This window comes from Choloepus didactylus, chromosome 7 (genome assembly GCF_015220235.1).
Source record: "Choloepus didactylus isolate mChoDid1 chromosome 7, mChoDid1.pri, whole genome shotgun sequence".
Lineage (NCBI taxonomy): Eukaryota > Metazoa > Chordata > Mammalia > Pilosa > Megalonychidae > Choloepus > Choloepus didactylus.
Window position 1 is genome coordinate 94,669,918 of NC_051313.1, and position 20,363 is coordinate 94,690,280.

The 20,363-nt window shown below is 35.6% G+C and overlaps 1 protein-coding gene across 25 annotated transcripts in view; it reads left to right on the top strand.

The window, feature by feature from the left end:
- DST (dystonin) overlaps window positions 1-20,363 on the top strand; it is a 489,857-nt gene that overhangs the window by 458,807 nt on the left and 10,687 nt on the right. For 20 of the 25 annotated variants that reach the window (XM_037843232.1, XM_037843222.1, XM_037843231.1 and 17 more), the window contains 12 exons: window positions 3,810-3,979; window positions 5,245-5,404; window positions 7,762-7,956; window positions 8,449-8,577; window positions 11,646-11,789; window positions 12,466-12,654; window positions 14,144-14,273; window positions 15,921-16,084; window positions 16,860-17,022; window positions 17,794-17,948; window positions 18,121-18,195; window positions 19,140-19,157. In XM_037843232.1, coding sequence (XP_037699160.1) covers window positions 3,810-3,979; window positions 5,245-5,404; window positions 7,762-7,956; window positions 8,449-8,577; window positions 11,646-11,789; window positions 12,466-12,654; window positions 14,144-14,273; window positions 15,921-16,084; window positions 16,860-17,022; window positions 17,794-17,948; window positions 18,121-18,195; window positions 19,140-19,157 — 1,692 coding nt within the window. The remainder of the gene's footprint in view (window positions 1-3,809; window positions 3,980-5,244; window positions 5,405-7,761; window positions 7,957-8,448; window positions 8,578-11,645; window positions 11,790-12,465; window positions 12,655-14,143; window positions 14,274-15,920; window positions 16,085-16,859; window positions 17,023-17,793; window positions 17,949-18,120; window positions 18,196-19,139; window positions 19,158-20,363) is intronic. The other 5 variants (XM_037843223.1, XM_037843227.1, XM_037843229.1 and 2 more) reach the window with 1 other exon arrangement.

The window sequence follows — 20,363 nt, forward strand, 5'->3', positions numbered from 1 at the left end:
TTTAATATCCTTATATAAAGATGAAGTTGATATTTTCCTGGCATTCTAGGTGCTTCCAAGCTAGGGAATGAATCGCATACATAAATGATAACAACAAAAGACAGACTGTGAAGAGCCCTATATAAATTGCAAGGAAAATGCATAGAAGAAAAGCTCAGTTCTGATCCCAGAAATCTGGAAAGATTCCTAGGAGTGGAGTTTCAGCTAGGAAAAGGAGATCAGCATCTGAGCTGCCTTGTTTTGGATTGGGGCCTACATGGTGAAATAATATAGCAAAACACAATCTAAAACTTGGCATGAATCCATCCTGCCCTTGCATGATGATGGTGATGGTGATGATGTTGTTGATAATAGAAACGGTAAAAATCCTGGTGCTGTGCTGAGTGATGTGTGGCAGTAGTCCTTTCAAACCTTTCTTATATCTGACATGCTTTCTAAATCCTTTGAGTCACATGTTCTCTCTTTCCCCCAAAATGTTAGATAAGATCAGTTCATTGGTTTAGACAGTTGTTTTCAACTCTGAGTACATAGTAGAGTTACTTAGGGAGCTGTTAAAAAAATGCTCATGTCTAGCCCCTTCCTGGAGACTCATATTCAATATGTCTGGAGTGGGGCCCAAGCATTGGTGTTATTTAAACAATATAATGTATATACCATAAAAGTCACTCATTTAAAGTATTCAGTGGTTTTAGTGTAGTCAAAGAGTTGTACAACTATCCCCACAATCGAAGTTTAAAATATTTTCATCACTCCACAAAAGAAGCTTTCCATCCATTTGCAGTCACTCCCCATCCTCCTTACCCTCCCTCAGCCCTAAGCAACCACTCCATGTCCCCATAGATTTGCCTATTTTGGACATTCCATATAAACAGAAACATACAATGTGTGGTCTTTTGTGACTGGCTTCTTTTCACTTAGCATAAATGTTTTCAAGTTTCATCCATGTTGGAGTATGTATCAGTGTTTCATCCCTTTTAATGGCTGAATAATATTCAATTATATGAATATACCATTTGTTGGTATATGTTGGTATATGTTGATGGACCTTTGAGGTGTTTGCACTTTTTAGCTCTTATGAACAGTGCTGCTATGAACATTCCTTTTTCAGTGTTTGCTTGGACATATGTTTTCATTTCTCTTGGATATATACCTAGGACTAGAATTGTTGGATCTTATAACTCAATGTTTAATACTTTGAAGAACTTCCAAACTGTTTTCCAAAGGAGCTGCACCACTTTATACCCCTGCCAGCAATGTATGAAGGTTCCAATTCCTCTACATCCTCCTTAACACTTGTTTTTATCTGTCTTTTTTATTGTAGTCATTTTAGTGGGTATGAAATAGTATCTCAATGTGGTTTGGATTTGCAGTTTCTTAATGGCTAATGATGTTGAACATTTTTTGATACTTTTATTGGTCATTGAATGTGTATCTTCTCTGGAGAAATGTCTATTCAAATGCCCATTTTTAAATCATGCTATTTGATTTTTTTATTATTGAGTTAAAGAATTGTTTACATATTCTGGATATTAGTCCCTTATAGATATATTATTGCAAATATTTTCTCTCTTCTGTGGCTTGTATTTTCACTATCTTAATGATACCATTTGCAGTACAGAAGTTTTGAATTTTGATGTAGTCTGATTTATCTATTTTTTGCTCTTGTTGCTTGTATGTCAGTGTCATATCTAAGAAACCATTACCTAAGGTCATGAAGATTTACACCTATGTTTTCTAATAAGACTTTTATAGTTTTAACTTTTACCTTTACGTTATATGATGCATTTTGAGTTGATTTTTGTATATGATCTAAGGAAGGGTCCATTTTTATTCCTTTGCATGTGAATATTCAGTTGGCCCAGCAATATTATTGAAAAGATTCTTCTTTCTTCATTGAATAATCTTGGCACCTTTATTGAAAATCTGATGACTGTAAATGTAAAGGTTTATTTCAGGACTCTCAATTGTATTTCGTTTAATTAATGTCTGACCTTACGGCGGTATCACACATTCTTTTTTACTGCAGCTGTGTAATAAGTTTTAAAATCAGGAAATGTGGATCTCGGTGTCTGGGGCAGGAGATGGGATCATATCTTGGAGTTATTTATGTGAGTTTGTATTATTTTTGCAACTATCCTGTAAGTTTGACAGCATCTCAAAAGTTTAAGAGAAAAAGTCAGGAAGTGTAACTCCTTCAACTTTGTTCTTCTTTTTTCAGAATTGCTCTAACTATTCTGAGTCCCTTGCAATTTCCTATGAATTTTATGATTAGCTTGTCACTTTCTGCAAAAGCAGCAGCTGGAATTTTATAGGAATCACATTAAATCTGTAGACCAGTTTAGGGAGTATTGCCATCATAACAATATTAATAAGTCTTCTGATCTATGAACATGGAATGTTTTTCCATATATTTAGATTTTAATGTCTTTCAACATTTTGCTGTTTTCAGTATACAAGTCCTACACTTCTTTTGTTAAGTGTATGCCTAAGTATCTTATTCTTTTTGATGCAATAGTAAACGGAACTGTTCAATTTTGTTTTCAGATTGTTTGTTGCTGGTGTATAAAAATAAAATTGATTTTCATATATTGATCTGGTAAACTGCAACTTGAATTAAATTCTTGAACTTGTTTATTAATAAGTTCTAGCAGTTTTTTATTGGTTTCCTTTGGGTTTGCTATATAAAGATCATATCAGCTGCAAATAAAAATAGTTTTACTTCTTCCTATGGTTATTTTTTTTAAAAGCTCCTGGGGTGATTCTTATGGGGTACCAGGATGGAGAACCACTATATTAGTGTTTATTTGGTATCATTGTGTGAGCTTGTATGCTTCCAATAAAGTTGATTTTCTTCCTTCTTATCCTTGAGGCATATATTCAATAGCCGTTGTGACACCCTTTCTAATCCTTCTGTTAAACACTTGTAAACACCTAGTAAGTATAAGATGATAATGAGCAGTCTACAAAGATATTGTCCCTGATCTGTAAAAGCTTATATTGAGTTGTGAAGAAAGAATATAATTCACTGCCCGAACCCCACACAAGTGCACATTAAAGGTTAACCATGTTAACCATGTTTTCTGTTTGTTTTATTAATACATGTTTTGTTAGAAATATAGCCATGTGGTACTGGAAAAGCAGTCTGAAGATATTTTGAGACTTTGAGAGGGATTTATGTAGGCTGAGAGGAGAAAGTGAGGCTTCCCAAATGGTGTGACCAGATTGGGCAATAGTGCAAACATGGAAACCTAGAAATGTGCTTCTTATTTGTCCTGCATCCTGGTTTAGAGATAAAATTATTTAAAAAATTTGGATATTGTGAATATCTGAAATGTATGACAGTAAATCTGTTTGACACAAAACTGTAGTAAGTTTCTGTATTATTGAGTCACTCTGTCCATACTGGCCCATAGTTACTAACAGAGTGTTAGCCGTATTTCCCCCTCCAAACCCATGGGTTTTTCAGTAATTTATTAGCAACTCAATTTTATCATAATTGTTATGCTCTTTGCAGTCTATATTTAGAAAAGGTCCAGGTTTTATTTTGCTTTAAAGTTATTTTATAGATTATAGAAGGTACTCTCAGAGACACCTGACTTTTGAGAAAAATCCTCCGATTAGAAAGTTTCAAGTTTCTTTTCTACCCTGATATTGCTATGCAAGGTATGGTGCTGCACTATCTGACTTGATTACTTATATTTTGCAGTGTTTGGACTCTATTTATTAGGGATGCCTGTTGTTTGTTAGCTCATGCTTATTCGTTTGTTAACCCAAAATAGAAATGCACATTTTTTTCTTGCTAAATATAGGAGTTTCAGAAATCCCTTGGAGCCAAGCATTCTGTCTATGACACCACTAACAGAACTGGACGGTCTCTGAAGGAGAAAACCTTCCTGGCTGGTGACAATCTGAAACTTGATGACATGCTGAGTGAACTCAGAGACAAATGGGATACTATATGTGGAAAATCTGTGGAAAGGTAAAATGTTCTTAAAGGCAGTATGGTTACTTTGTAGACCTTTTTCAAAAAAAAAACAAAAAAACAAAAAAACAGGGGGGCCCTGCAGGGAAATTTTAGGAACCTTAAATACCCCCTTTGCCTGGGGAACTGCTCCTTCGTTACTACCCTATTCACATGACACCTCCACTGAGAAACATTTTCTGTTCATCATTCTTTAGTTTACTCATTGCACTCAAAATGTCATTATCTTCCAAGGCTCTGTCATCTCTCACCTGGACTACAGCAATTGCCTTCAGTTGGGTCTCCCCAAGTCTGCTTTTGTCCCCCTTTAATCCAACTTCCACTTACTACTAGGGTGATCTCTTTAAAATGTAAATGAGAGCTTGTCATTCCCCTGCTTCATACCCCTTAGGGGCTTACAATTGGGCTTGAAATAAAATACAGGCTTCTATATGGGTGGATAAGGGACTCCTGAAGTTGCTGCTGCATTCCCCTCGAATTCACCCTTTTCCAATCTTTCTTTTTCTCATTACACTTGAATCATTGAAGGTCCAAGATTTATTTTAAAAATTTTAAGTTTTCAAGAAAGTACATAGAGAGTTCAAAGATAGTATCTTGTGTTTTCAAAACTTTCATTGATCCTTAGTCTAATTACTTTTGTCACAATCAAGATTAAGTAGAATATTATGTTCAGTTCTAGGGAACGTCACAGTAAGTTTTTGCTATGCTAGTTTTTTTGTTTTTGTTTTTTTGTTTGTTTTTAATCTTGGCTTCTCCAATCTCAAAGGGCTATATACCGTATGATTCCATTTATATGATGTTTTTGAAAAGACAAAATTTCAGTGATAGAAATCCGGTTGATGCCAGGAGTTAGGGATGCAGAGAGAGTCTAATATAAAGAGATAACATGAGGGAGATTTCTGGTTATGATGGAGCTGTTATGTATCTTGATTGTGGTGGTGGCTAAATGAATCTATACATGTGTTAAAGTTCATAGAACTACATACCAAAAAAGAACATTTTACTGTCTGATAATTTTTTTTTCTTTTAATTAAAAAGGCATATTTTATGAAAAGTCAGTGATTTAGGAAGGTGATCATGAGGAAATTTTCCTGGAACAGATGCTGTGTATTTAGAGAAGATATGTTTAGAAAAGTTGTGTTATTTTATAAGCAAAGCAAAGAAACAGCAGTGCTCAGCCTTCATAAATGAATTTTTAGGTGTTCAGATATATAGGGTAGGGTTTTTGTTGCTCGCATTGATTTTTCCACTTTTTTCCCCAGACAAAACAAATTGGAGGAAGCCCTGTTATTTTCTGGACAATTCACAGATGCCTTGCAGGCCCTCATTGATTGGTTGTACAGAGTTGAACCCCAGCTGGCGGAAGACCAACCTGTCCATGGAGACATTGATTTAGTGATGAATCTGATCGATAATCACAAGGTATTTTGATCTGGGACATTTTATTTTATCTTGTTATTTGGTTATTTTGAGTATAGAGGCAAAAATAACCACTTAGTCTTTTAAACTCAAGAGACATATACTCTGTAACAATCTTTAATATTGAAATATGTGTAAGTTTGGACAGAATCAAGGAGCCAACTTTAAAAGTGATAGGGAATTTCACTTTGGTATCAGTGAAATAGTTTTATCTTTTATTACCATTTCTAAGGACTTTGTAGAACTTGGAAAATAATTTCATTCTCTGATGCTTTAAGACATGTTTCAATAATGTTTTACTCTCATGTTATTCATTTAAGTAAGCATGTAGTATAATTTAAAATTATTTGTTCAATTGACTTGGAAGTAAGATATCGCATTAGCGTATGGATTTGTGATATTATCCATGGGGATCGTAATCAGCTGCTTTTCTTTTTTAAAGACTGTTTAAACCTTGCCCCTTGAACCATGGCAATTTATGAGACAACATGTACTGTCTATTCTAATGTACTATGAGAGATTTGATTATTACTTACCTCAAGAAAGTTGGTTTCCTTGCACTCTCCAGACATCTATATTAACTTTTGTGCAAATCAAAGATGATATTTTTGATGTCCATCTCGTACTGAGTCTAAGGTCCTAAATTATGATCACATTGAAAGACTTTTGGGAAAAACATGAAGCACTGTACTAATGTAGAATGGGTTTATCAAACTTGACTTTGTATACAAATATTTTAAAGCACTCTAGTAGAATTCATGTTATGTTTCCTCTTTATAGTTTTTGAGTTTAGCAAATGCATGCCACTTTAGAATGCTTTCTTTATACTTCCATGTTATGCTATTTCAGTCTTAACCATTCTTTTCTAAATTGTTGGCAACTGTTGCATATTTGTTTTCCTTTTTCGGGATCTCTTTTCATCCTATCTATAACAAAAGTGTTACATTTGAATATTAACAGGAAATAAAAGAGTAGTTGAGGAACATTGATCAGGCCTACAAAAATTTAAAATTTTTAAAATTACTTTGTCCTGCCTATATTGAAATAAACAGATGTTTTGTGCATGATTAATAGAAACGTTTCTTACTCCCTGGCATGCAGTCAATGAGTAATGAATACTGTAATGTTACTTTTTACATAATGCCATTTTTATAAGCTCACTGTCTAAATATTTACTACCCTAGACACTTGCCAGATTTGCAAGAATAAATTAATCACTCAGCATTAGCAATACAATTGGAAGTCTCAAGAAGAAGTTTAAGTGTACAAAGTTCATTGGAAAGTCTACTCAAAATTACTGGACTAGTTTGATAACAAATGGAATATTTAGATAGTGTACCTTCTATGCTTACGTGCATGTGTGTGTATGGGTGTGTGTATTTGTATCTGCAGGCCCATCTAGTTTACCACTCTTAGAGTGAAATCAGTCAAGGAATTCATCCCATTGGGTTTGGATTGTTTTTGATGGGCTGACTTCTGTGAATGACCTGAGTATCAGAATAAAAACATGTGGATAAAGCTAAAATTATAAAATGTGCTTGGTAATACTCATTTGTAATTATTTTTCAGAAAAATACATTAATTTTATTCCAGACAGAAGGTTCGTTATTTGAAAGATCTAATTTCATATACAGACTCCTGAATCAGAAATGAAAAACCCAAGCTCATTTTTTGGGTTAAATCTATTCCAAAAAGAAGCCAGTTTAACTCCTGGCCCATCAAGAGTTCATCAAAATCTAAATCTCTAAAATTTGACGTTATGTATCACTACCCTACCCAAGATGCCATGAAAGATGAAGGCGTGTTATGGAAAAAAAAAAAGGACTATAATCCAACTCCATATGAGCTTCCTGGCCATTATCTCTTAAGACCCCATGGACAGACACGAGAATTGTCTAGTCATGTTAGTCTCTTAAATATGTTTAATAATTTAAAATATTGCAGCAGCCAACCTGCACTTGGCACTCACACTAATGATTGGAGAGGAATTGGGACATCGCATTAAAAGGTCATAGAAAAAAGGAATTTGATGAATTTTTTTTGTAGAATTGAAATAAAGAAGGCTGACCACCATTATTTCACTCCAGTTTGCCATTCAAACAATTAGGTAATTGTTATGTTGTTTCCTCAGGAGACTATTACAAGACAGGGTAAATTTATATAAGACTTTGTCCTTGATGCTTAAATAGGAACAATGTATCATATCAAACCTGAAGATTCTGTGAAGAACATTTGTGTTAAACTATAGGTCTTAGAAATCTAAATGTGTTGTTATATACACACATGTTTCAAACAGTTTATATTACTGTTTTATTTTTGTAAGTGAAAATTAATTAAAAAAAAAAATACGGTGCTCTTAGGTGTTCCAAAAGGAGCTGGGGAAAAGAACTAGCAGTGTGCAGGCCCTGAAGCGCTCAGCCCGAGAACTGATCGAAGGCAGCCGAGACGACTCCTCCTGGGTCAAGGTCCAGATGCAAGAATTAAGTACACGCTGGGAGACTGTGTGTGCACTCTCTATATCAAAGCAGTCACGGTTAGAAGCAGCCCTACGTCAGGTAAAAATCATGTGTGTTATAGTTAAATGTTGAAAGCTATTGGAGCCTCAACAAAAACTGATGTAGTAAAGTACCGAGGAGTGAAGAAAGTTCTTAAGGCAGCCTTCCCTTGCTCTCTTCCCATCCCAACAGCCCCAAGAACTTGTTATTCACAGAAGGTTTTCTCATCTTCACGTGAAAGTGCTGCTTGAGTAATTTTTCACCTTGAAGGATGGGTGATGGGCTACTATTCCATCTAAAATCAGGTTGTTAAAATGGTGAACGTGGCTTCATATAGGTCTTTTTGCTATATGAGATGTTTTCTTACGTTTGTAAAATGCAGCACTATATATTCTTATCTTTTTAATGGGGGATTAATGCATATAGTTAATCAACTTAAACTTCAGACTTTTTTTTTCCAACAAGGGGAGTAATCTACTATGGGGTTCTGTAAGTTTTGCTAACAGGTGTATTTGGGTATCTTGTTTGGCATGTGTGTGTGTGAACTATTAGGCAGAGGAATTTCACTCAGTGGTACACGCCCTCTTGGAGTGGCTGGCAGAGGCAGAGCAAACCCTTCGTTTCCATGGCGTTCTCCCAGACGATGAGGATGCTCTTCGGACACTCATTGATCAACATAAAGTGAGTTACTTATAAATGCTAAGTAAAACTAAATGAGAAAATGAAATGAAGTAGAGCAAATAGGCTGATCATTGCAAATATCAACTGCATGAATATTTTCATTTCTGGTACATTTCAGGATTTATCTGTGTCCTCTGTACTTACATGTGTGTGCCCCCATGTGCCTACACACACATGTATGTAGCTATCTTTATAGCTATGTACTATATAGTTTTCTTAATAGAGAAGGTGGTTATTCTAAAATTAGTTACAGTTTCCTATCTCTAGAAAACACACATTTTTAGGAGGGTATTTGGCTGTTGGCCAAAATTAGACAATTTTGTTGCACTTTTATGTGTATTTCAAAAACAAAACTTCCTTAATAAGGAGGTTGGTATTTATAAAATTCTACCAGTAGAATTGTAAATTAAGAATTTTGAACTTTGCAAGCAAATAATTTTGCTTGTAACCCATAGTGTAAATTATAAATAAGAAAGGATTTACGTAAGTAGAGATACTATTGAATAAAATAACCAAGTAATAATCTGGTCATTGAGTTTTCAAGTCAAGATGATTTCCTGTGGCAGTGTACAGAACTTAGCAAAACCCTGTGGTCCAGATAGCCCTTAACAGATGGTTTTTCACCTTTGGCTCTAAATCAGGAATTTGCAATGTTAACCTTCAATGTAGTTTTGATGTCAGCATTTTCTGTTAACTTTAAAAGATCTGTTTAATACCGCTGAATACCCCTGTCATTCGAGGTCAGGCTGGAAATACCATCATTAATTCCACTATAGTGTGGATTTACATCATCTATAGATACTTGTTATTTTAATTAATATGCTCCCTCAATGATGGGCTGCCAAACTTAGAGTAATGAAGTATTGCCTTGGAATTAACAAAAGTGATGCAAGTTTGTATAGGACTATCTGGAGGAATGAGAGGCTATAATACAACATTTGGATTTGAAGCTAGAATGTAAGAATAGGAAAATCACATAAAATTTATTGTAAATTTTTGACTTACTTCATTTTGAAAAGAGAGTTTGCATAATATTGCTGTGGACTGGCCGTCAGCCAGCATTGTTTTAGAGTCTCTCCAGCATACTTGGGTTTGGATCTCAGAATAACAGTGTCTGTGGACCCCTCTTGAAGCCCGCAATGCGTATCTACCATCTTACACAAAGGAGCCTATTTTTGGTATCCCCACTCTCACAGCAGTACCAGAAAGCCCCCAGAAACACCAGGTAACAGAGTGGGGGTAGTGGTCTTTACATCAAATTATTTTTAAATGGCATAAAATCACATATAATTTTATAAAGTGCCACTTAGTAACGTTTTGCAATAGTAGCATTGTTCATTCTTTTTAATTTCCTCTGCTTCCCTTCATCCATTCACCAATAGAAATAAAACACTAGAGACTTCTCAGGATAATCCAGTCTTTAAAAATTGCCGGCTTTTTCCACGTGAGTGCAAACCACTAAAGTAACACTCAGACTAGATCAGAAGAGTGCAGAATGAAGCAGGGAGTTGAAAATACAGACCATAAAATTTGCAGCTTGATCCTGGCTCTTCTAGGTGTAGTAGATTAAAAGTACATGGACTCTCCTCTTGGAAAAGGAACACACAGCTGTTACTAAGCTCTGTTTTTCTCTTCCCAGTAAAAATTTTTGTGTGTTTTTTACTTTCATTTAAAAGGGTCTGTATTAGGGAAATTGATATTTAAAAAGATGATCACAGTAGCAGGGTATATTGCTAATTGATCCCTTACTCCACAATAGTAAACATGTACAAACAAAAATGGGTTGAAAAGTATTTATTCAGTCATTACTCACAAAGCTCTTTTGAGCCAGTTACCGGGAACACAGAAGTTAATAGGATGCTGTCTTTGATCTTGTGGACCTCATAGATGTATATAAACAAAAAATTTATAGGTGCAAATTGTCAGAGGGGGAAATACATAACAGAGTTGCTTCACAGGGTGAAAAGCAAAAGGTCAGTGTCTATTATGCTATAAAACATTGCTCTTTTAAAATGAGCCGTCTATCACATGCAGTGAGTAGCATGGGTGGCACAGTCTGCAGCCTCAGGCACTTACTGTCAGTGTGATCACATAATCCCTCTCTTACAGGGGTCCAGAGAGTTCGGGGTATCTGAATGCTCTGAAATGCTGCTTGAGGTTTTAAATGTGATGTCACAATTTAGGGAAAAGTCTTCATGTTTTAACCACATTTTTAGAGTTCTACAATCTGTGAACCTCTGCGTACAGTTCTGATTGTAGAAAATGCCATTATTATATATTGGTACATATATATATATAATATATTGATATAATATTAGTAGAAAATACCACTATTATAAATGTGAGACATACAAAAGGCAGCCCTTGACTTGTCTAGGATTTGTTCATCCTGCTTCCCCATGGAGACTGGCCAGAACTGCAAGAAGCAGAGGAGAGTGTCTCTCTCTTCTTGGCCTTTGAAAGGGTCATTTCTCACACAGGCTGGCCTGCTCTTGGGTTCACTCCCTCTAGGCCTGCCCCTGGCTCTTTGCTGCCTGGGCACGTTGAACTCTTTCTCCCACACCCCAAATATTTATAGCTCCTTGCCCAGGCTTCTCTCTCCCTTGGTGCTTCCTTGTACATATTCCTCTCTTTCCTGGCACAGTTAGTGCTATTTTAAATAGTAACCTCCTTGTCTTATTTATTAGAACATTTTTTTTTTGCAATCATTATTTCTGTCTCTGGTAATACTGTCTCTCCCATTCTTTAACTCTTAGTTTCCATTAATAATATAATGATATAATTATAATATATCCATATTTAGAAGAGGGTATTTTTGAATAGTGTATATAAGGCATGAGATAATCACCCCATACTTGTATTTAAAAATGAGTGTTAGAAAGTACTTTATTTCCTATTTCTTGCCTTTCTTTTCCCTTGATTCCCCAGTTAGTGGGTTATTTCCAACTGTGAATAAACCAACTGGGGTTTTTGTTTATTTGTTCAACTCTGACAGTCAGATGGCTATCACTAGTGCTTTATTTTCAGCCATGGCCAGCAGCTAATCGAAGTCTTCGTTTCTGCTCTAGGAATTCATGAAGAAACTGGAAGAGAAAAGAGCTGAACTAAATAGAGCCACAGGTATGGGAGATGCTGTTTTGGCCATCTGCCACCCTGATTCCATCACCACCATTAAGCACTGGATCACAATCATCCGGGCGAGGTTCGAGGAGGTCAGTGCGCCTCAGATACTCTTGAGAGCAGCAATAGCTTTGCATTGGTGTGGGGGGGGGGGGTGAGGAGTGGGATGGAAAATTTCAGCAATTAAGATGCAGTCATGGCCTTGGGAAAATGAGACCTCTGCAGAGAAAAGTTTTCTTTAAAATATCCTTCTTGTGAGCATTACCAATCTTTGCAATTCAGTTTTCTTAACAAATGTAAAGGAATATTGCCTCTCTGTCCCTGAAACATTGACAGACAAAGATTGGTTCACTCTATAACCTTTCGTCCTGCTTCCACATTGTATCTGTTGAGCTGATCCAGCAATTGAATAGTATTTCAGGGCAATACTGCTCATAAAGTGTATTGACATACATGAAAGTTATTTAAGATCTTAGCTTTTTGTATCTCCACTCGGAACTACACTGCGTAAGCATACTTGATCCTTCAGAGAATGCGTTCATGAACTTAAATTAGAAAGCCAAGGGAAGCCCGGGTGATGGACTTACATCTCTAAACTTCTGAGGGTGATGCACATCATAAAGAGTCCCATGTCCTCCACAAGATGGGTCTTGGTGCCCCTGATGGGAGCTAAAAGATTAGTCACATTATGGCTCTAGCACAGATGATCCTGATTTACATTTCCACTAAGTTGGAAGAAACTCAGAGAAGTTTCTGTTTCTCCAACAGGTGCTGGCATGGGCAAAGCAACATCAGCAGAGACTGGCAAGCGCCCTGTCTGGGCTCATTGCTAAACAGGAATTGTTGGAAGCTTTACTGGCGTGGTTGCAATGGGCTGAAACTACACTTAGTGATAAGGATAAGGAAGTCATCCCCCAGGAGATTGAAGAGGTGAAAGCCCTCATTGCAGAACACCAGGTAATATAAATATAATCGTAACCCCTGTTGGCCATCTTCTCAGATTTTTTTTTTGTTTGTTTTCACTGCCGTATTTCTCAAAAGATTGCATTATGCTTTTACCTTCGTTTCCTCAAACAAAGCTCCCCAACTCGTTTCAACTGGGTTTCTAATTCTACAGCTGCCCTGAAACTTCTCTTTTCACAGTTACTTAGTTTTGATGTTCTCACCTCTTTCCCTCTGTGACCTTCACAAAACTCCATCCTCCTTTGCCTGCTGTGCAGTTGGTACTCTTGTGGCACTCTCTCAGACTGACTCCTGCCCTATCTCTTTCCTTCTAAATGTCTGCTCTCCCTGTATCTTATCCTCAGCTTACACTGGTAATCCCATCCACCCCTGTGGCTGATTCTGGTACCTTGTTTTGTTGCTCCATGTTTGCATTTTCACCTTTATGCTGCTAAATATCTCCTATGGTGACCATAAACACTTCAAATTCATCATATCTCATAGGGAACACATCTTTCTCAGAAAAATCATTTCTATATATCCCACCTGTTTTAACCTCTGAAATGATGATGGGCATTGCACTATATGTTTGCTTGTTTGTTTGGTATACATTTACAGAGAAATATCAAGTGTTGGCTCAACTGCTTAAGCAGTTAACATTGCCTTTATTATATTTTAATAAAAATATGGGATATTGTTGTCTGTAATGGCCCTGAGGTGTCTCAGGCCATCTTCTCTGTGACCCAGGGGTATTAGAGTGAACTGATCTCTAATGTGACATGTATTCCAGGAATGTGTTACTTTATCTCTTAGTTCTTTCTCCCTCCTGCCATTTTTACTTGTCTCTGCCTTTCCTCAGCCTTTTTTTACACATTACAGATACACAGATACCTAGTCAATGATAATAAGCCTAAGGAGATGAGAAAAGAAATGGGAAGATGTTCAGCCCTTTTAAATGTGACTTTAATAAACTTTGACCTGAACGTCCCCCCGTCCTTGGCATAGTTTATTTATTGGCAGGCGTATTTAAAATATCTCCACATTTAATGTAGATGCTTTATATCACTATTTATCAGACCCATCTTAAATATTTCAGCTATTTAGGGGAAATGCCCCAAAGAAAAGTCCTAGGAACAGTCCAGTTAACTAGTTCCTTGTCAGCCAAATACTCATTTCAGATTCTTCAGAAATTGCTGTGGAGTCTTGTGTTATTCATGTTGTTTTATTCATACATCTGCTCCCATGCATGGTCTTTCAACCTAAAATGAATTTGTTAAGTTTAAGTTTACTTTCTTTACCAGCTATAAAATTTTGCATTTTTAGAAAATGGTAAATGCTGTATTATAATGCTTTAGAATTTCTTCCTTGAATCTAAAACTTGATGATTTGTTCCCCTTTCAGAAATAATAGCATGGTTCCTTAATCTTTCTCTCTTTTGTTCTTTTCTAAAGATGGTTTTCTCTGGTATACCTATATTTAACTATCATAATTTCTTTGCTTTCAGAGCTTCATGGAGGAAATGACCAGAAAACAGCCTGATGTAGATAAAGTCACCAAGACCTACAAGAGGAGAACAGCTGACCCTTCCTCGCTGCAGTCCCATATTCCAGTCCTGGATAAGGGACGAGCAGGAAGTAAGCAGAGACCCATTTCTTTAATATTAAAATGATTAGTCCATAAAGCCAGTTTGATTTGGAGTTGTTTGAAATCTTGGAGAAATTGGTGATTCTACCCGAGCTATCTATCCTGAAAGATTTCCTTCGAAAGACCATATGGGCTCAATATGGTAACAACTTGTTTGAAAAATAAAGGAAAAGATAATATATAGGCTTCTGTATGTAACTTCATTTGCTTGAAATATATTTTCCAGGTTAGTAGAAACTGAGAAAATGTGTGACAGACAGAAATCATCAGCCCCTTTGAATTGTCTCATTTTTCTTCTATTATATAAAAAGCTTAGAGCTGAATATAACTTAAAAATGACCATGATATGAATGAAGTTCATAACCAAACCATCCATTAGTAACATGACGAGCAGCCTAATAGATTTTGCATTTGTTCTTATGATTTCAGTTTCTGTTTATTTACTTCTCAGGCTACTTTGATCCAATGATATGATACTAAAAGAATTATAGTTGGTGTGGAGAAGATTTAGCAGAAGCACAATTTGTATCATATATGCTCTATGTTTCTGAATGGTGTCTTGATAAAACAAAAAGTGGGTTCAGACCTATGGTAGTTGCTGTGTAAGAAAGTGGTTTAGAACTCAAGTCAGACTCCCTGGCTCTCCTCAACACCTCCCAACTGGGAAATGTAACCTTGGGCAAGTTACTTAACTCATTCTGGCCTTTAATTTCCTCATCTATAAAAGGGAATAATTCTAACCTCATGAATTGTTGTGAGCCTTAAATAAGCTAATGAATAGGAAGTGCTTAAAGCATACTTCTTAGCACGTAGCAAATGCTCAGTAAATATTAGCTTTTAATATTTATAAATAGCCCTAGTGGGAGTTAGGAATAATGGGAAAAATCTCAACTTTGACACTAACTTCATATAAGACCTGATGCCTGTGTTTTTTTTTCCCTAGGCCATATTTAACCAGGAGTTAAAAAGGGGGGAGGGGAGGACACTTGTAAAAAATAGCCAGGAAGAGGGAGAAAATTTTAGTAAGACAGTAAATTTGGGTATGAAACTATGCATAGGAAACACATCAGTCATAGTGGAAAGATGTCTTGGGAGAAAACTAGGATTCTACACACAATTCCATATTTGATTGTTTGAAAATTTGTAAAGTATCTTGCTGTGACTCTAATGACTTCCCAGGGCCTTCTGCCCACATCTGCGCTCTTTCAGTTTCACTCTCTAACAAGGGCAGCCAGGTTTGCTGTAGCTGATTCTGAGATAAGTTCTCAATGCCCTAGGAGATTTCTTATGTCTTGCCCAACAAAGAGAAAGACCACAAAGTGCTTCATTTTCATTGAAATGGCATCAATATTAAGCTGGAAAATGTTTTAAACATAAATTTTATGAGAGAACTTTATAATATTTAAATGCCCCTGTTAGGATATCTTTCTCTAATTTGTTTGAACAGTATGGGATCCTTAATAAGTTAAACACATTTGGACTTTGACATTATGTATCATTTAGATTAGAATATTTCTACATGTAATACTAAATAGTTAAGTTGGTTTGGTCTTAGCTAGGAAGAAAAAAGGCCAAGCCTTAACATATTTCAGAGCCCTGGAAACTCTGCTGTCCTAACTGAAGTTATATTTTAACAGGAAAACGCTTCCCAGCATCAAGTTTATATCCCTCTGGATCACAGGCACAAATAGAAACCAAGAATCCCAGGGTAAACTTGTTGGTGAGCAAATGGCAACAAGTCTGGCTCCTCGCTTTGGAAAGAAGGAGAAAGCTTAACGATGCCTTGGACAGACTAGAGGAGGTTAGAAAACTATATTCACCATATTGTCATTCACCCTTATTCTCATAACACATTGCCAAAATCTTGATTTTTAAAAAATTTTTAAAAATAGATAAGCAAAGTCTTGCTTTTTGAGTGCATATATTACTTTTTAAGTTATTACCATAAATATGTATGTTTTTGTGAAAAACTGATATATGGTATTTGGGGTTAGAGAATCAATAAAGTAAAAACCTAATATGTTCTAACATATTCAGAAGCTGACTCCTTAAGAAAAGACCAAACTTGACATACATTTCCTGGTGGTACTACCTGGCAAATATAGTCATTTATAATGCATGTCTTTTAATTTATAAATAATTCTGTAATCTGAGATTTAGAGTTTCAGATTCCGAAATTGGGGAACTTTTAGAAGTTTAGGGGAGTTTAAAAGAGTGGGTGATAGCAGAAAGAGGGAGAGAGTGAGTGAGGGGTTAGGCAAGTACTATTGAGCTGCGCCTGCTACTTTTAGTGGGCATAGCATGGATGGTGATTTGGGCATTATCAGAAATACTCAGTTTGATATTTTGAGGAGTTTTGTTTCTTCTATTTGTAAAGAAAAATCAGTGACGGGAATGATATAAACTTTACAGAAAAAAAAATGCACATTTCAGAGTCCCTTTTGCCAGATCATAGTTTTCTTTGAAAGATATGTATGTAATGTAGCAGACCATTAAAAAATGGCTTTATTGATACCATATAAGATATAACTTGAGCAAAGCACTAATTCAACCAAAATACCTTTTTCCCTTTTTAGTTGAGGGAATTTGCTAACTTTGATTTTGATGTCTGGCGCAAAAAATACATGCGATGGATGAATCACAAGAAATCTCGAGTGATGGACTTCTTCAGGAGAATCGATAAAGATCAAGATGGAAAAATAACACGACAAGAATTTATCGATGGAATTCTTTCTTCAAGTAAGTCTAAAGAGAGATGACTGTAACTGGTGTAGTTTTTTAGGAAAATAAGCATAGTTTAAAATTGTGGGGACAGTAAACTCGTGTTACTAATAAAGTACTGCCTTTGAATTTGGCTAGGCAGTCACCCTTAAAAACAAGTATCCTCTGTAAAATTTGGGAATTGAGAGTCAGGCATACTTAGTAATTGTGTAACCACAGAAACATTCCTTCACTTCATGGAATCTGTAGTCCTCACTCGTATAATAAAGTTAATATTTGATTCTTAAGTTGTTTGTGTTTCCTGGCATGTAATAAGAAATCAATAAATGCGAGTCCATTATTTTTTCTAATTCACATTCTGATCTAATGTCATTAGTAGAAAATTACAAATCTGTAAAAATTCTTAAGGTGTGGGTCATATGTAAATGATTTCCCTGGCAGATGTTACTGGAAGTCATTCTTAAAGTAAATAAAGTAAATTTCATGCAAATTTTCCTTCAGTAAATAGTAGTTGAATAATGTGAAACTGCTAATATTGAACAGTTTTGCCCTACAAAAACAGGAATTTCTTATAGTTTATCTAATAGTAATTAAAGATAAATTTGTCACAATGTAACTATTTCTTTTGTTACAATGTGTATGTTTTTAAAGGGTTTTTAATATATTTGATAACCGTGATAATTTACATGCCACATGCTGAGTTACTCTGATTAAAATGCACAATCAAGAAGGGCTTTAGGCAGAATTCAGTTATACCATTCATTACTTACTGTGTTTTGAAAATTTTAGAGTTCCCCACCAGTCGCCTAGAGATGAGTGCAGTTGCAGACATCTTTGACAGAGACGGCGATGGATATATTGACTACTATGAATTTGTAGCAGCTCTTCACCCAAATAAAGATGCATACAAACCTGTCACCGATGCTGACAAAATTGAAGATGAGGTACTCCTTATCTTTCCATGGCCTACAACGATAGTGTGTTCTACCAGGATATCATGCACAGTTCATGCAACTATTTTATTTATTTCCATGTTTGGTGGTTATGTAAAAGTTTTAAGGATTCCACATTGTAATATTAACATTAAAGTGGATATTTCGTCACTGTTTTTGGCAGGTGACAAGGCAGGTAGCGAAGTGTAAATGTGCAAAACGATTTCAAGTTGAGCAGATTGGAGATAACAAATACAGGGTAAGTTTTCAAAAGAGCTTGGTTGTTCTAAAGGATTTGCATTAAAATTTTGCATGCAATTTGATCTGCATTGTTTTCTAGGAATCGTAATTATTTATTTTTACCGCGTAAGAAAGGTTAATGGTGTATCAATTCCAACATTTATAATTTTAAATTTATAAAGGTAGCCTATTTGAACATATCTTTAAACCTACAACATGGTCACTATTCCCAGAATAACAGTCAACTCTCATATATTTATGTTGTTTCATATTACTTTGTAATATTTTAAAATTGTAACTAGAGGTAAGTTTTCAGATTTCAAAGAGCCAAGAACCACAAGAGAGAAAAATGTTAACTCATTTTTATTAATATGAAAAAGAGGCAGTGTTTCCAGTTGTATGGTGATTTTTGCATTTATTCAAAATCTCAACTCAGTTTACATTCTTCAAACAATTATTTGAAGAGCTGTGTGACTCCATCACTCTTTCTCTGTCTTGTTTTCTCTTTTTTAGATCTCTTATACATAGTAGCTAGATAGGAAATGTGCTGAATTTCCCTAATATAGTGTCGTACTTACAAATGAAACATAATTCACTTGTACTTTTATATTTCTACATATATACATATAATTTTAATAGGTATAACATTCATATACCTATTAAAATTTTTACCTTAAATTTGAAACCGAAGATTTTCGAAAAAATTGATAGAGAAAATTTTCAGGTTTATTTGGTTTGAAGTTGAGACGTCTGGATACCTGCACATCTCCAAATCTAGATACTATATCCAGAAGCCCAAAATGCAAGAGAGAGGGAGTGTGTGTGTGTGTGTGTGTGTGTGTGTGTGTGTGTGTGTGAGAGAGAGAGAGAGAGAGAGAGAGAGAGCGAGAGAGCTAGAGTTGTATAGAAAGTTTCCTGCTGAACTAATTGTCTTTCTTCCATTTTTCATTTTTTTTTTATCAGTTCTTCCTGGGAAATCAGGTATAAACCAGTGGAATGTATTCTCAAGTTCCCAGTAATTTTTTTTTAACTTTAATCCATAGTCATTGAAGCTTGCCATGGCCAATGTTTCCCATGCTGTCACCCTAGCTACTATACTGTTGGTTGGCGTGGTGTTTCTGTAAGCACTATAAGGGTCCTTGATCCAGGATTCCTTTTTGCCTTGTGTCTCAAATGAGGAGATTACTTTTAAGGGAACCAGATGATGAATTGTAGCTTGGCTGGCTACAGAGTTACAAATGCATTTTTCAATTCCCATTTTTAGTTTTACTGTTAGCATATATTTTAATGCAAAGACTCATTGGAATACAAATATGATTCTCCACACATCTCTCAGAACTTCATTGGTGTTTAACCATTGAGGACGTATGGTATAGGGTAGATAGAAAAGAATCAGCATTAGGCAGTGGCATGGGAAAACAGTGGAAAAAGGTCTCCATGGCACCCAACCCTAGGTAACATGTTCTCTCCTAAGCTGCTGTTGTCCATTTGCTCTAAATCGTTGATTTATTTGTACTCTAGGGCTTTGCATCTTCTGAGTAGACATTTTAAGTCTGAAGATTTTAAATGATGCTATTCCTTCTGAGGAAGTTTATCTCTTGCAACTCATGAAATCTTAAAGTCATATTTTATGCCTATGATCTCACATTTCAATCAATATAAACAAGCCACTGGCAATGCATTGTGCTAAGAATTTTACAACTAAAGAAGAGAAAATTTGTGTTTTGATTTAAATGTATCCAAGGAGAAGAGTTCTTTGCTGTATGCCTTTGGAAAGAACCATGCTATGTACAGTACCCAACCACTGTCATGTTGGAAATTCCTCTGCCACTCAGTTTTTAAGCACTTTCACAACTCAGCTTTCAAATCATCTATCATCGCCATTTATTGCAAAAAAATAAAATTTTCAGTTACTTTGAATAGATTTTTTAAACTTTCATTGGTTATAAATACATAAAAAGGCTACTTTTCCATTGTTACTATTTTTGCAGTCAGTAATTGGGATAGCATCTCTTATTTGTGGAGAGGGAGAAAAACTCACCTGTTAAGGTGTTATTCACTGAAAGCACAAGAACAGTGTTAATGTTTTTTCTTGTCTCATGATGTAGCCACTGGGAAAATTAGGAAAATTCTGAGAACGATGCTAGTTGTTTGGAGAATGCCTTCTCAAAATGAAATTTAAAATCA